The sequence below is a fragment of the Pelodiscus sinensis genome, chromosome 12 (genome assembly GCF_049634645.1).
Source record: "Pelodiscus sinensis isolate JC-2024 chromosome 12, ASM4963464v1, whole genome shotgun sequence".
NCBI classification, from domain to species: domain Eukaryota; kingdom Metazoa; phylum Chordata; order Testudines; family Trionychidae; genus Pelodiscus; species Pelodiscus sinensis.
The window spans coordinates 48,318,122-48,331,503 of record NC_134722.1 but is presented as its reverse complement, the minus strand read 5'-3'; the positions used below and the strand labels follow the sequence as shown (position 1 = coordinate 48,331,503).

The following is a 13,382-nucleotide window of genomic DNA, read 5'->3' as shown; positions in this document are numbered from 1 at the left end:
AGCAGTGGCAGTTTGCAGACACACACAGGCCATCGACAGCTGTAACTCAGTTAGGGTAACCGTTACCTGTTACCAAGACTGTGCTGCTGTTTGAGAAAGAATATGGATCTAGCTTTTTTAAAATTGTTTCCAACGCTGCGCTCCTCTGAATTGCACAGTTGGGCAATGAAAGCAGCCTGATTTGCTTAAGTGCCCAGCTCCCTGCTGCTCCGACTGCACACGGAAATCAACAGGAGCTGCGAGAAGCTTGGCACTTTGGAAAATCAAGCTACTTCTTTCAGTGCCTAAATATGCAATTCAGGAGCTTAACTTTAGCTACCAATTTCTTTAAAATGCTGACTGTGGAATAGGCCAGCTGATGAAGTGATTAAATCCATACGAGAGAGAAGACTAGCTTAATTTATATAGAAAGCCTCGATAACTGCTCCAGTGACAACAAAAATAGCTCAATACACCAGAAAGCAAAGACTACCAGATTTTCTAATGGTGACTCCTCTATTGTTCTCCAAGAATGGTGCTCAAGCTGTTCTAGTATTGTGAAGGCGACAGACAAGGCGGAAGAGGCACTGCTCGACTAGCGTGCTTAACCATGCAGCCTCAAGAGTCTGAAAGCAGTTTGACAGGAGCCCACAGAAAGATGATCAATTACTGGCGTGAGTCCAGAATGGTTGCATTACTCACGGCTCTCTAGCTGCAGTGCAGAGTCATGTGATAAACGGCATTTATCCTGCCCCTGCACTCTGCCAACTAACGCATCTTTGCCAGAATGGCTCCCCAGATTCTACAGGGACCCAGCGGCTGTGAGCCATTGAAAAAAATCAACAAGCCAGGAAAATGGGCCTCTCCTCCCCCACTCCTCACAAACAGGGAATTTCAACTTAGGCTGCACAGGCCTGAAAAACAGACAGGTAATTCAGTCTCACAGAGACAGATTTATAGTCCAAGACCTTGAAAGCCTGCCAAACTAGAAATAGAAACTTTAGATCATTGAAAAACCAGGGAGAACCATCTTTCCCAAGGGGGGAATGTGGCATTTCAAGCCATGGAATGCCCTGAAAACATCTAAAATACGGCATTTAAAGTAAATTGTAGAACTGTTTTAACATGCATTTTAGTTTTAATTTTCCCCTCCTCCTAAGACCATCTTGATTGGATTTGGTGCCCAAAACACCTGTTTTTTTCAGACAACATAATTTTAACCTTCTAAAACATTCCTCAAACAGACTTTTGTAAACCATGGCCTGTGCAAAATCCAGCCTGGGTCTGCAATTCCTGCTGCTGTGTACTTCTCCCTGCCATTTTCAAACCCCAAGGACCTGTGTGGACACTAGCTTGCACTAAAGAATAAAATTTAACTTCTGCATAAAATTCCTATTGGTCTAATTGCAGAAGCACTGAGGTGAGCTAGGAGTGAAGGAAGGAGCAGAGACTGGGAGAAAAATGAAGTAAGGAAGGGAAACTGCATCTCCCGGCTAGGGCAGCAAATATTCGGAGGTAACTGGGATGAGGTGCTTCCCACTGCTATCCGGTAGCCCCCTCTAGCTAGCTGGGGCAGAAACACTGACATGCACTGTGGTTGCATAGGAAAGCCAGAAAGTAACACTCGCCTGTAATCTTTGCTGTCCAAGCCGAGTGCTGTGCAAGTATCAACAGCCAGCGCAAGCAGCCAGACAGAGGAGCCAAGTGAACCCAAAATAACCTACAGAAAACCAACCTTTTCCCGGTGGTTCTACTGCAAGTCCCACTGTCCAGTGCTGGAAACCAAAATTCAAGGGATGTTGTCTAGCCCCAGGGAACCAAAGACTACACAGCACGGCATCCAGGTGTGCAGGAAGGAGACGGGAACAGGCTGACAGCAGAAAGTGGGCCGGGAATGCCACTGGTATTACACATGGGCACGTAGGGTCCCTTCGGACGAAGTCTGAAATGAGGAGACCTACCGATGGCGCTCTGCGGCTCACACGCCACGCAGCAGCAGGAGGTACGAGTCAGCAGAGAGCAAGGCAAGCAACAAGCCAGAAGCAATGGAAGAAAGCGGACTATAGAACTGGCAGAAGGGAAGGGAGGAAACCCCTTACAGAAAAAGGCCACGAGGGCTGGAAGAGGCATAGGCCTGGTCTACACTGCGCGGCTCAGGGCGTGACAGGTTCGTATCCCAGAGAGCTGCAGTCACGCTGACCAGCCCTCAGCGCTCAGGAATGCGGCTGCTGATCTAGCTACTGAGGCTCAGCGAGGTGAACGGGCGAGAGGCTGAAATCCCTTCTGCCCGCCCACCCGCCGCCACCCGAAAGGGCTACACCAACTTCCCAATGCAGCCACCCCGCGACCCCCAGGGGCTTTTCAGGAGGCCACGACGGCTTCCTGGGCAGCGCTCTACGAAGGGCACCACCAGCCCCTCCTCGCCCTCTGTTCCTGCCTGCGCCCTCTCTGGGCACAGGGATACTGAGGCAAGGGGCACCTCCTTGGGGCACTTGGGTTTGGAGTGCTGGGCTCCAGCAGCAGAGCTCTGGGAGCCTGGCCATGCCACCAGCCCTGGGCTGTCTGGGGGTGGCCGGTGCTGACTGCCTGGCTCCAGCCCTTGTTCCAACCACAGAGCTGCAGGCCCTGGCCCATGGTTCTGGTCCGAGGCTCCTGCTGGGCAGCGGCAGGTGCTGGCTTCAAGTGCCGACCCTCCAACCACTGGGCCTCAGCCACACAGCAGCAGGGCTAATTACCCACCTCCATTACCTCTGGTTCCTGCCGCCTCCTCCAGCTCTACATCCACCCCCCATTTCCTCTGGGCCCTGCTGCCTTCTGGCCCTCCCAGTGCCTCAGGCTCCCAATGCCTCCCCTCCCAACCCCCACCCAAAGCCTAATGGGTCCTGGGGCTAGCTGAGAGAAGCGCTACCAACAGCCAGGCAGACTTGCTAGGGAGCTGGGAGGCTGCGAGAAGCGGAGCCAGTACGTCTGTCAATGTCACTTACCGCCTCCCGGCTAGCGACTAAGTGTGCTGTGGCGGCTGGCATTCCCATGCAGGCACCACTCTGCACAGTTACTGTTAGTACAAAGCCCCTCTCCATGATGGCAGTGCAAGGATGGGACAGAGAAGCGCCTGGAGATTTGTCGTCTCCTACAGTTAATTCAGCCTTAGGTAAAAGCATCAGTGCAGCCCAGTCAGGGAAGCAGAAAGTTAGTGCGCGCCCTGGCCCACCCTACGATGCTACAGGGAGACAGGCCTTCGTGAGAGCTCTGCTCCAACGCAATTCAAGCGGCAACAGGAAGCCAAGCTTATCCCCATGATCTCACCGTTCTGAATGAGCACATATTGGTTTTGACAGTCACCTGACATGAAGGTGGGTGGTGGTCTGATGGCATTCGCCTCCCTAAGAGAGGGCTAGCCAGCTGGCCTGTCTCACCTCAGCTGTGCAGTGCCTGTGCATTAAACCCAGTGACATCAATTCACTGAGACAGGGTCAGGCCACTCAGAGAAGCCTGAAGAAGAATCTGCAGAGGGACAGGAGACAGAGTAGGGATGTGAATGGCTCACCGGGAAGCAGCACCCTTGCTTAGTGGTACTTACAGTTACGGTTCATGGATGGCTTGGCCTGGAGCAGCCCCCCCATCTGCAGCAGGCCAGGCCTGGTCGGAGCAGCCCACCGTGCCACAGATAGAGAGGGGTGGGCAGGGCCAGGCCACAGCAGACCCGATTAAGCAGTTAACTGGTTAAACATGTTTAATTGGTTGACTGATTCAACGGGATCTTACATCCCTAAAGCCGAGCAGGAAAAGAGGCTATTCCTCCTGTAACTGCCTAGCGTACTTTCCACAGGAGTGTAGCAGCTGTTTGTTGCTGCAAGTGTCATGACTGAAAACCTGTGACAGTTTGGTAGTGACTTGCCTTGGCCAACATGACACCAAGGGCTCTGGAGGAGAGGCAGAATTAGAATCCAGTTCTCCGGGGTGGCTTTTGACTGCTTTAAGCACAAGATCCTGTTTCCCCTGCCTGCAACCCCATCTCATTCATGGGATCGTTCAGCTTCTGCTACAAAAAGCTGGAATCCTGTAGTCTTAATCACGACCCAACCCTCATTCGTTCCCAGAGCTCTGTTTATCTTGTGCAGCGAATGAAAGCAGATGTCCTGTGGAAAAACACAGTATGTAATCCTGTTACTGAAGTCTGTCCTAATGCACAGCCACAAGTGAGGCGCAAGAGCTGCAGAAAAGGCCAAGTAAAAACAAATTCCATCACGTAGAATCAGACTGACCTTGGCAGGGTTTATCAGCAGGGTCAGGACACTTCTGCCACTTGACAGATTCCCTGGTAGCAGCAGGCGATTGATCAGCCACTTGAGCAGGACTAGACACTAGCCAGCTCGCTGCGAAATCCTGGGTGACTACCTCATTTTTTATCAAGTGCGACATGTGCCCTAGGGAGCAGCTATTTCAGCACGGTTCCCTCTCCGTTCTGTAAACGTGACTTTAGTCAAATCACAAGTATGTGCCCAGTGCTTGTGGGGGGGGACCCATACTTGGGATTTCAGTCTGTCCCAACCTCCTGCCAGTTGAGACAAAAATGGGTGTTTCGCTTTACAGAGAAATCAAGGTTCAAAGAGTGACCAGTTCACCCACTTCTCCAGATGAGCAGTCACAGAACAAGCTGACCTACGCAGCATCTACCTGCATGTCCTGCTATTCAGTTACACAACCTTCCCACCCGCGCTTCCTGTGTGGGGTCTTAAATTGCAATGCAACAGAGAGCAGCAAAGCACCACTCCTGTTCCTCCACCAATCAACTGCTCTATTGTCCAGGGCAGCACCTTTGCACTATTTCACCAGGGGGTCAATCCAGCCTCGAGCCACCTATTTCTTTGCACGCCAAAGCCCAGTACGAAGTTGAGTCAAATTGCACTCTCTCGTGTCAATTTACCCATGCAGTAAGGGTCCATGGAAACAGTCCCATAATGCTGATTACCGAAATAGGAAAGGGAAAGCAGTGCCTAGAAACCTTTTCTACTTCCGCCAATTACCCTACCGCAAACTTCACTGGCATCTTGAAACGGCTCGTTACCGATCAATCAATCAGAGCTGAAACGGATACAGCTTGTCTGACTTGGCTAAAGCGCCCACACGTCCAGTGAAATGTGATGCTGGGCAATCAGACAAGTTTCTGCAAGAGCTGGAAGATACGATCAGGACTGAACAGCCAATAGTGCACAGCTCTTCTAGCAAAACAGAATGAAGGGGGCATTAACAGGGCTGCAGTTGATTTTAAGTGCCCTAAAATTAACCAATGGAGGGTGAGGTTTTAATTCAAAAACACAGTACACTGCTAGTGAATATCATGGAACAAACACCTGAAGTTCCAAAGAACCCTTCAACCAAATGCTCTGTTTCTTGCAGCCAATGGCATGCTCCAAATTAAAACGAAGACACTAACGAGGGTCTGAAGATATCTACACAGTTCTGCTTTTTCTTGTATCAGATTCCTGGAGAAAGAAGGGATGGGTAGGCAGGCCTAGAAAGTTCAGGCATCTGACAGCACACAAGGCACAGAGAAATGTGTCTTGAGATGGGTCTAGTTAATTCTGACGGTAGGATTGACCATGTAAAACAAAATTCTCACACCTGACCAAGGACATAGTGTGCACTATTTTAAATCGTACTGAGGGCCTGGCGGGCATGGGGACAAATCACTGCTGGGTGGGAGCGAGGACGACAGCATGTTTCCCAGCACCTCAGTAAAGAGCTTCAAGCACTAGCACTAATCGAAACAACTTGGGCAGAGGCTATCGCTGCCAGCCGGAACACAACACTGGTTTTCAGTCTCTGCAATGAAGTCTGGTGTAGGTGTTCATTCCACAATAGCATCCAATTTCCCCGAGTCTCACCCTCTTCCCACCCACCTGTCCTGTGGATACCTTTTCTCCAGGTCGAATGCTGCCACATTTGAGCGCGTTAATGTCATTCTTGCAATCATCCATGAAGCCACAGATCAGCCGGTAGTCACTGAAGATGATGGCTGTCATTTTGGTGATGTACTGGTGACACTGGTATTCAGTGATGTTGCCTCTATGGTCCACCAAACAGGACACCAAATAGCCTTTCCCAGCCAACTCATCCGCACACTCTTTGATCTGTTCAGAGAAAGAGTTGTGTTCCAGGAGTTAGTAGGAGCAGCTCCTAAAGTCAGACATTTTTAAAGCATCAGGTGCAGATATGCCATGATGCAAGCCACCTTTACACACCAATCTGGGCCAAGCAGTAGCGAGACACCCAGCCTGGGGCACTAGGTCAGGCTAGCGCGTTCCACTCTAGCACTCTACAGATTCGTCTTGTAGTAAACAGCATCATTATTGATCACATTTACAGAGGACACAGACTGGGTCAGAATGGTGAGTAATGAAGGGGACAGGACAGCCATCTGGATTGCTTATGCCCAGGTCACCACAGCCAAAGCTGCAGTCCTGCCTCCAGGAGCAAAGAATACAGGCCAGAGTTACAGGATGAGGGTCGCTATCCTGGGAAGCTGACTCTGAAACAGTATTGGGGGAGTCACGGTGAATAAATCAGCTGAACATTAGCTCCTAGTATAATACAATGACTGCACAGGATAATCCGATCGCTGGACACACCAACTGGGGACTACTGCGTAGGAGGAGAGGTTCTGTTACCTCTGCATGTGTTACTGGTGCGTCTGCTACTGGAATACTGTGTTCTGTTCCAGTGCTCACAATTCAAGGAGAATGCTCATAAATTGGAGAGAGTTCAGAGAACTGCCATGGAATGATTAAAGGACTGGAAAACAGATCGTACAGGCGGACTCCGGGAGGTCCATCTATGTGGTTTATCAAAGAGCAGGTGAAGGGGTGATCACATTCTATAACTGCCCACAAAGGGGAACAAATGTACTAGAGCTCTTCAATCAGACAGACAGACAGACACAGAGACAGCAACAAGTGGCTGCTGGCTGAAGCTAGATAAAACATGCTCCAAGCCAAACAGGAATTCAGGGACATTTTCCAGGCTGTTATGCAGGGCATCAGTCTAGATACTCAGAATGATTCCTTCTAGCCTGATAATCTTACCAATTACTTTCTACAGGCAGTCCCCGGGTTACATGGATCCGACTTACATCAGATCCCTACTTACAAACAGCGTGAGGCAACCCCACACTAGCTGCTTCCCCCCAGCAGACCAGGGAGACGCGAAGCTAGCACCCCCCGCCCCTCCAGCAGACCAGGGAGACGCGGAGCGGCTTTTCTCAGCAGACACCTCAGCTTGAGAATAAAGGACTGAGGGAAGTGAGGTGTGGGAGAATAAAACTGAGCTCTGGAGAAATGTTTGGCTAGAGTTTCCCCTACAATATGTACCAATTCCGACTTACATACAAATTCAACTTAAAGAACAAACCTACAGTCCCTATCTTGTACGTAACCCGGGGACTGCCTGTATATGCCAGCTAGCGATAGCATGTAGCCATTTATAAGCCTCATTTGTAAAGACAACGGTTTTATCAAATAACCCAACATTCAAACTATATTACAATGTCAGCCTTTCAATTATGTAACCCCTAGAAAAAATGACTGAAACCTATTGGGTACAGTCAGGATAGACAAGACAAAAATGCAGACAATTCTCAAGGGAGGTACCTAGCCTCTAGTGATTCCCAAGGACACTGGCTGCCCAATTTCCTCAGAGGCTTTTGAAAAAAAAAAATCAAAATGTACTCTAGATCCAAACAGGACAATTCACATTGGTACATAATGTACAAAACCAAAAACCTGGTCATATTCCTCCAATAGGAAGGCCTGGAAGAACTTCTGAATTCTTAACCCCCTTAAAAGGGTGGTCTAGGAGAAGCTTTTTAAAAACTATTAGTTTGAAAAATGTCAGGTTGATAATCTACCTTATCCAATGCAAAGCCAGGAATGTTTCATGCGTCTACCTTGCCAGACAATATCAACAAGAGGTGTAGCAGGCATGATTGCTTTCAGAATGAAACTGAGATTTTATAAAACCACATACTTCCTGTTTGCATCATTACTCGTCACAACATTACAGAAAAGGAAGACCATGGCAGTTAATATACAATTAAAATGCGGTGTCTATCCCCACTACATGTAGGAGCTTTTATCTAAGATTTATAGTGCAATGTTTACAACCATGTAAACAGTCATCATATAAAAATGGAAATTAACTGTGCTGCGATAAGGGAGTATTCTCAGACATGCCTGGATTGCAAAAATTCTGCAGCAGCTCCATTACAGAAACCAAACAGCTGAGAATAGATAGTATTTCACTTGACTGACTACAGCATGTCAGCTGGTAAAGAGATTTGTGGGGTTTCTTCCATTTCGGCGCTACAAGGTTCCAAACACAGCACAGTGTCTTGCAGTGCAACACAAACTAGAGGACTCCGAGGGCAAGCTCAGCATGGAAAGTTCCAGTCAGGAACCCACTGTCTGAACCACTTCAAATTGAAAAGAAAAATTCTACCTTGTCCCGGATCTAACCAAAAGGACACGTGGATTTTACTGGGGAAAACAAGGTTTGTTATGGAAACTCAGCTGCAATCTTAAGTAGGGAGTGGCTATTCGTACACAGTGAAGAATGGAAGAATCCAATCCGCACAAAGTACCTGGTGGAAGGTGACGGGGGAATCTTTAACATTGTTGTTGAGTATCAGAGGGGTAGCCGTGTTAGTCTGAATCTGCAAAAGCGGTGAGGAGTCCTGTGGCACCTTATAGACTAACCGAAGTGTTGAAGCATAAGCTTTCGTGGGCAAAGACCCACTTTGTCAGATGCATGTCACTTTCCCAGTGTACTTTCTATTGTTACCGGGGTACAAAGAGTCAAATCAGCTTTTAGGGGCAGATTAAGAGGCCTGAGATATTTCTCATGTAGCTGTCTAGTGTGGAATGAATGGGTCATTAAAAAACTGATGAGAACCCATTAATCTCAATGGATAAGTCAGGCCATGTCTTCCCTAAGCCGCATCAAACTTCTGGAGTTTGATTTAGCAGGTCTAGTTTAGCAGGTCTTAACTAGACCCGCTAAATCGAACTCAGAGGGCAACCCTGTCAGTGGCTGTATTCTTGCTCCATAATGGGAACCCCCCCAATGGACATGACAATTCTAGCTAGTGACCTAGAGGAAGGAGATTTCCCCCACTTTTGGCCAGGAAAGCAGAGCAAGGGCCCCGGGTAGAGAAAAACAGAGCAAGGCGTCAGGTGGCTGAGACAGCTATCCTTTGGGGAAGTGGGGGGTCAGAAGCCCCCCTACGGGCTGAAAAGCAGACAAACAAATGGAGTCCATAACAGCTTGGCTAGCTGCTTACACTGGTCTGGCCCTAAATCTCTGAGCTAACTTATGGACTTTGGGATTCTGTATGCCCCACGACAAACTGTTTCCTTGCTTTGAAAACGCTGCTGCTGTCACTGCAAATACTGAGAACACTGCACCCTGAATGGGCACGGTACAAGCCTCCCTCAGAAGGTGGTTTTGACTGGATTTACTGCAAAGAGCTGTGGAGAGAGAAACACTGCCACAGGCCCAGTGTGAGAGCCTTGGAAGTGCTGGGCCTGCCCTGTGGACCGTGGGGGTCCTTGGGGTGCAGCACACTCAAGGGTCACTCCCCAGGGACTGGATCTGTGACTGGTCAGGCAGGAACTGCAGGATTCTTAGCTTATCATTTCTCTTTATTCCGGTGCAATCATTCCTCCGAGCCAAGCCCTCACGACCAGTCTCCTTAGACAGAGGTGCAAATACCAAATGAAATATACTCAAATTCAGCCCTGGGAACCAGTCTGCCCCTCCCCCTCCAGTGAGGAAGGCAGAAACGGGTCTATTGTCAGTTCAGTCTCAGAGGGCTTGTCTAGACTGGTTCACAGCTAATGCATTTGTACAGCCACTGTCTGTCTACACTAGGCTCTAAGCCATGCTTAAACAGCGCTAGTTATCACTCGCCAAGAGTTCTTCAGATGGATCTCAAGCACAGGGCTAAGAACCACCCACAGATAAAACAGATATAGCCATACCCTCTCTCACTCTCACCTCTGTTATGGTGGACTTACAGACCTCTCTGGCCACGGATTCAAACTTCAGATCTGTAGTGAGGTTCAACTTGTAGTTCCAAAGCAGCTAAATGAAAAGAGAGAGAATGCATTAGTTTGTATAGGAAGGCTGGGAAATCTTGAACCTCAGAACAACGGACTGTTTTTCTTCCGATTGCCTCCGTTTCTGTTTTATTCTTCTCACGTACGGTTACCTCCATTACACCTCAGCTTCATTCTTCAGCCATCTCTAATGCTATGCAGAAAAAGCCCATGAACACCACTTATTCCAGCCTTACCTTGTCATCCATCATCCCACATTTTAATCAAATGATTGCTGAAGCCAGAATTTCTACACGATCATTAACCGAGTTATTAAAAGGAAAAGAACCAATTAATCCATTTTCTGAATCTCACGATCTTTGTTTACAAGACAAAGACGTTAACACCTGGTGAGGTGAGCTCTTAGCACAGCGATGCATTCAACTCATTAATGTATGGCTTAGCTGTGCAATGTCGCTCTACAAATACAGTGGCGTCCTCAATATAAGCTGGATTCATGGCTGCCTGTCTCAAGAGGAGACTAGTCAGCTGCTCATTCACTTCCCAATTCAGAAGGCTATTATTAATAAGATAACCTCTAGGACAATTGTGATGTGATGGTACACCATGAAGAGTTGGGGCTTGTGTGACGTAGTGGGGGTACTTGCTGGGCTGTGGTGACCCCTGCTGTCTGGAGCAAGACCCAGCAGGGAAAACCTCATTATGCAAAGGTGACTCAAAAACATGTCTGACCTGCGGCCCCCCATGGGGAGAAACAAAGGGAGGTGGAATGCTGCCCTGGCTGTGGGCAGGGCTGGAGGAGGGGGAGTTAGTTCCTGGCTGGAAGGCAGGGAAGAAGGAGCTGGGGAGGGGGCTGGGACTCCCCTATCTCAAGGGGGCACTGAGGCCTCTTAGCCCCAGTTCCTGAAACCAGATTACATCTGTGCTGCGCTGTGCTGGAGGAACAATAAACAACCTCCATTCTACTGGCTGGTGCAGTCTGTTCATGCCATTTCGGGGTGCAGGAGACGGGGAACCCCCAACGCGCCGTCACAGCTTGTCTCTAGGTGTTAACTACATCTGTTTTATTGCCAAATGCCTTAGCCTTTCAAACTCCTGTATGGGGGTCACTGCCCCTCTTAGGCAAGAGTCTGGGATTAGTTTATTAAATATGATCTAATTGTTTATACTCGTTCAAAATGAATTCCACTTTTAGCACATTTTGCTCTCCATAACCATGGAGGTGACAGCTGCCCTACAGCACTAGATCAATTTAAAGGAAGAAACTGAAGACAAGGTAGCAAGAATTCAATATGTCTGGCAACAGACCAGGACTAGTCTGGCCTCTCATGGCAAGTCCCAGCTATCACGACTAGCTTGCTCTATGGCACTTCTCTCCAGAAGCACCAGAGGTTAACCCACAAATTGCGTGTTAGAAACCAGTACCTCGCACTTGTGGCAAACAAATGACTGAGGGGTCAAACAAAGACTGTGTCAGACTTGCATTACAGGCAGTCCCCGGGTTACGTACAAGATAGGGACTGTAGGTTTGTTCTTAAGTTGAATCTGTATGTAAGTCGGAACTGGCATCCAGATTCAGCCGCTGCTGAAACTGACCAGCGGCTGACTACAGGAAGCCCGAGGCAGAGTTGCTCTGCCCTGGGCTTCCTGGAATCAGCCTCTGATCAGTTTCAACAGGCTGAATCTGGACGCCAGTTCCGACTTACATACAGATTCAACTTAAGAACCCCAGGCGTCCCCAAGTCAGCTGTTGCTGAAACTGATCAGCAGCTGATTCCAGGAAGCCTAGGGCAGAGTAACTCTGCCTCGGGCTTCCTGTAGTCAGCGCTGGTCAGTTTCAGAAGCGGCTGACTTGGGGACGCCTGGGGCAGAACAGCTGGGGTGCTGCTGGGTTGCTCCAGTAGCGCCGCTCCTTGGCGCTACTGGACCAACCCACCAGCACCCCACTGCTCTGCCCCAGGCGTCCTGATTCAGCCGCTGCTGAAATTGACCAGCAGCGGCTGAATCAGGACGCCTGGGGCAGAGCAGCTGGGGTGCTGCCGGGTTGGTCCAGTAGCGCCCAGAGCGGCGCTGCAGGACCAACCGGCAGCGCCCCAGCTGCTCTACCACAGGCGTCCGGAGAAAAGCCTGGTCTGCTGGGGGGGTGGGGTGGGAGGGTACTAGCCGCACCCCCCCCCCCCCCAGCAGACCACGGAGACGCGGGCGGAGGACCGAGACCAGCAGACCAGGGAGACGGGGAGCAAAGCCTCTGAGGACGCCAGCAGCGGGACAGCTGGTCTCCAGCAGACCAGGGAGATGGGGAGCAAAGCCGGAGAGCATGCGGGCAGCGGACAGCCCAGACACGCCGCGGCTGTCCCGCTGCCAGCGTCCTCAGAGGCTTTGCTCCCCGTCTCCCTGGTCTGCTGGTCTCCACGACACCCTCTTCAGCATAAGCCCAGAAACCCGCATTGGCCCAGAAAACTACAGCTTGAAGAAAGCGTTTTCTGTCTCTGCACGATCACTAGAGGATGCCACAGGAAGCAGGTTTCAAATGCTCTAGCTAGCTAGAGAGCAAAGGAAATCAACGGATACTTACATGGTTGCAGTCTGAAGAGATTTCATTGTCCGGCTGAAAGAAAGGAAGAAAGAAAAAGGGTGTTACTCTGGATCTAACATCAGCTGGTTACCGCATGCTAAATAATGAAGATGTTAAATCTTCAAAATACTGCAAAAAAAAAAACCCTGCATTTTCCAAACGCATTTTAAGATTACGTTTTTCCATGAAACTATCACCAAAGCCAGGAGACAGGAAGCTTTAAACACTACACAAGAAAGCTGCTGCATAAATGCCATTAAAACGTCCCAAAGAAAAACCCCTCATAACTGTCCCAGTTTCAGTGAGGCATGGCGCTGTTCAGCAATTTTCCAGGCACTGTTGCACTTTACAGCCTTGAAGTTGCACAGTAAGGAGCAGTATTAATGCAGCTCCCACCTAGCTAGGACTTGTGCTGCATCTGATCTCTCCTCTCAGTCCCCCCAGGTTATAAGCCAAGAGGGTAGCAGCTGTGGGAAAGCACAGGCACACCTGGTGGCACAGGTGCAGAGTGCAAGCCCCTAATTCAAGGTGGAAGGGAAGGCCTGGCTGCCTTACTTCGGGGGTCAGTTGTCCTATATTTCAGCTCTGGGAGGATGAGACACCTGGACCAACAGGTAAGGCTGCAATTCACCCCCAGAAACCCAAGGGGTGCACTTGCTAACAGACAGACAGGCCTGTCTAATTCTAACATTTGGCAGGACTCCTGAGCTGAT

The 13,382-nt window shown here is 49.5% G+C and overlaps 1 protein-coding gene across 2 annotated transcripts in view; it reads right to left on the bottom strand.

Annotated features, from left to right (window-relative positions):
• The window catches only part of GLG1 (golgi glycoprotein 1), a 121,539-nt gene that overhangs the window by 52,087 nt on the left and 56,070 nt on the right, over window positions 1-13,382 (bottom strand). Inside the window, exons 2-4 of one of the 2 annotated variants that reach the window (XM_075940659.1) lie at window positions 12,670-12,702; window positions 10,033-10,119; window positions 5,883-6,113 (exon numbers count right to left, since the gene is read on the bottom strand). In XM_075940659.1, the coding sequence (XP_075796774.1) occupies window positions 5,883-6,113; window positions 10,033-10,119; window positions 12,670-12,702 (351 nt within the window). The remainder of the gene's footprint in view (window positions 1-5,882; window positions 6,114-10,032; window positions 10,120-12,669; window positions 12,703-13,382) is intronic. The other variant, XM_075940661.1, reaches the window with a different exon arrangement.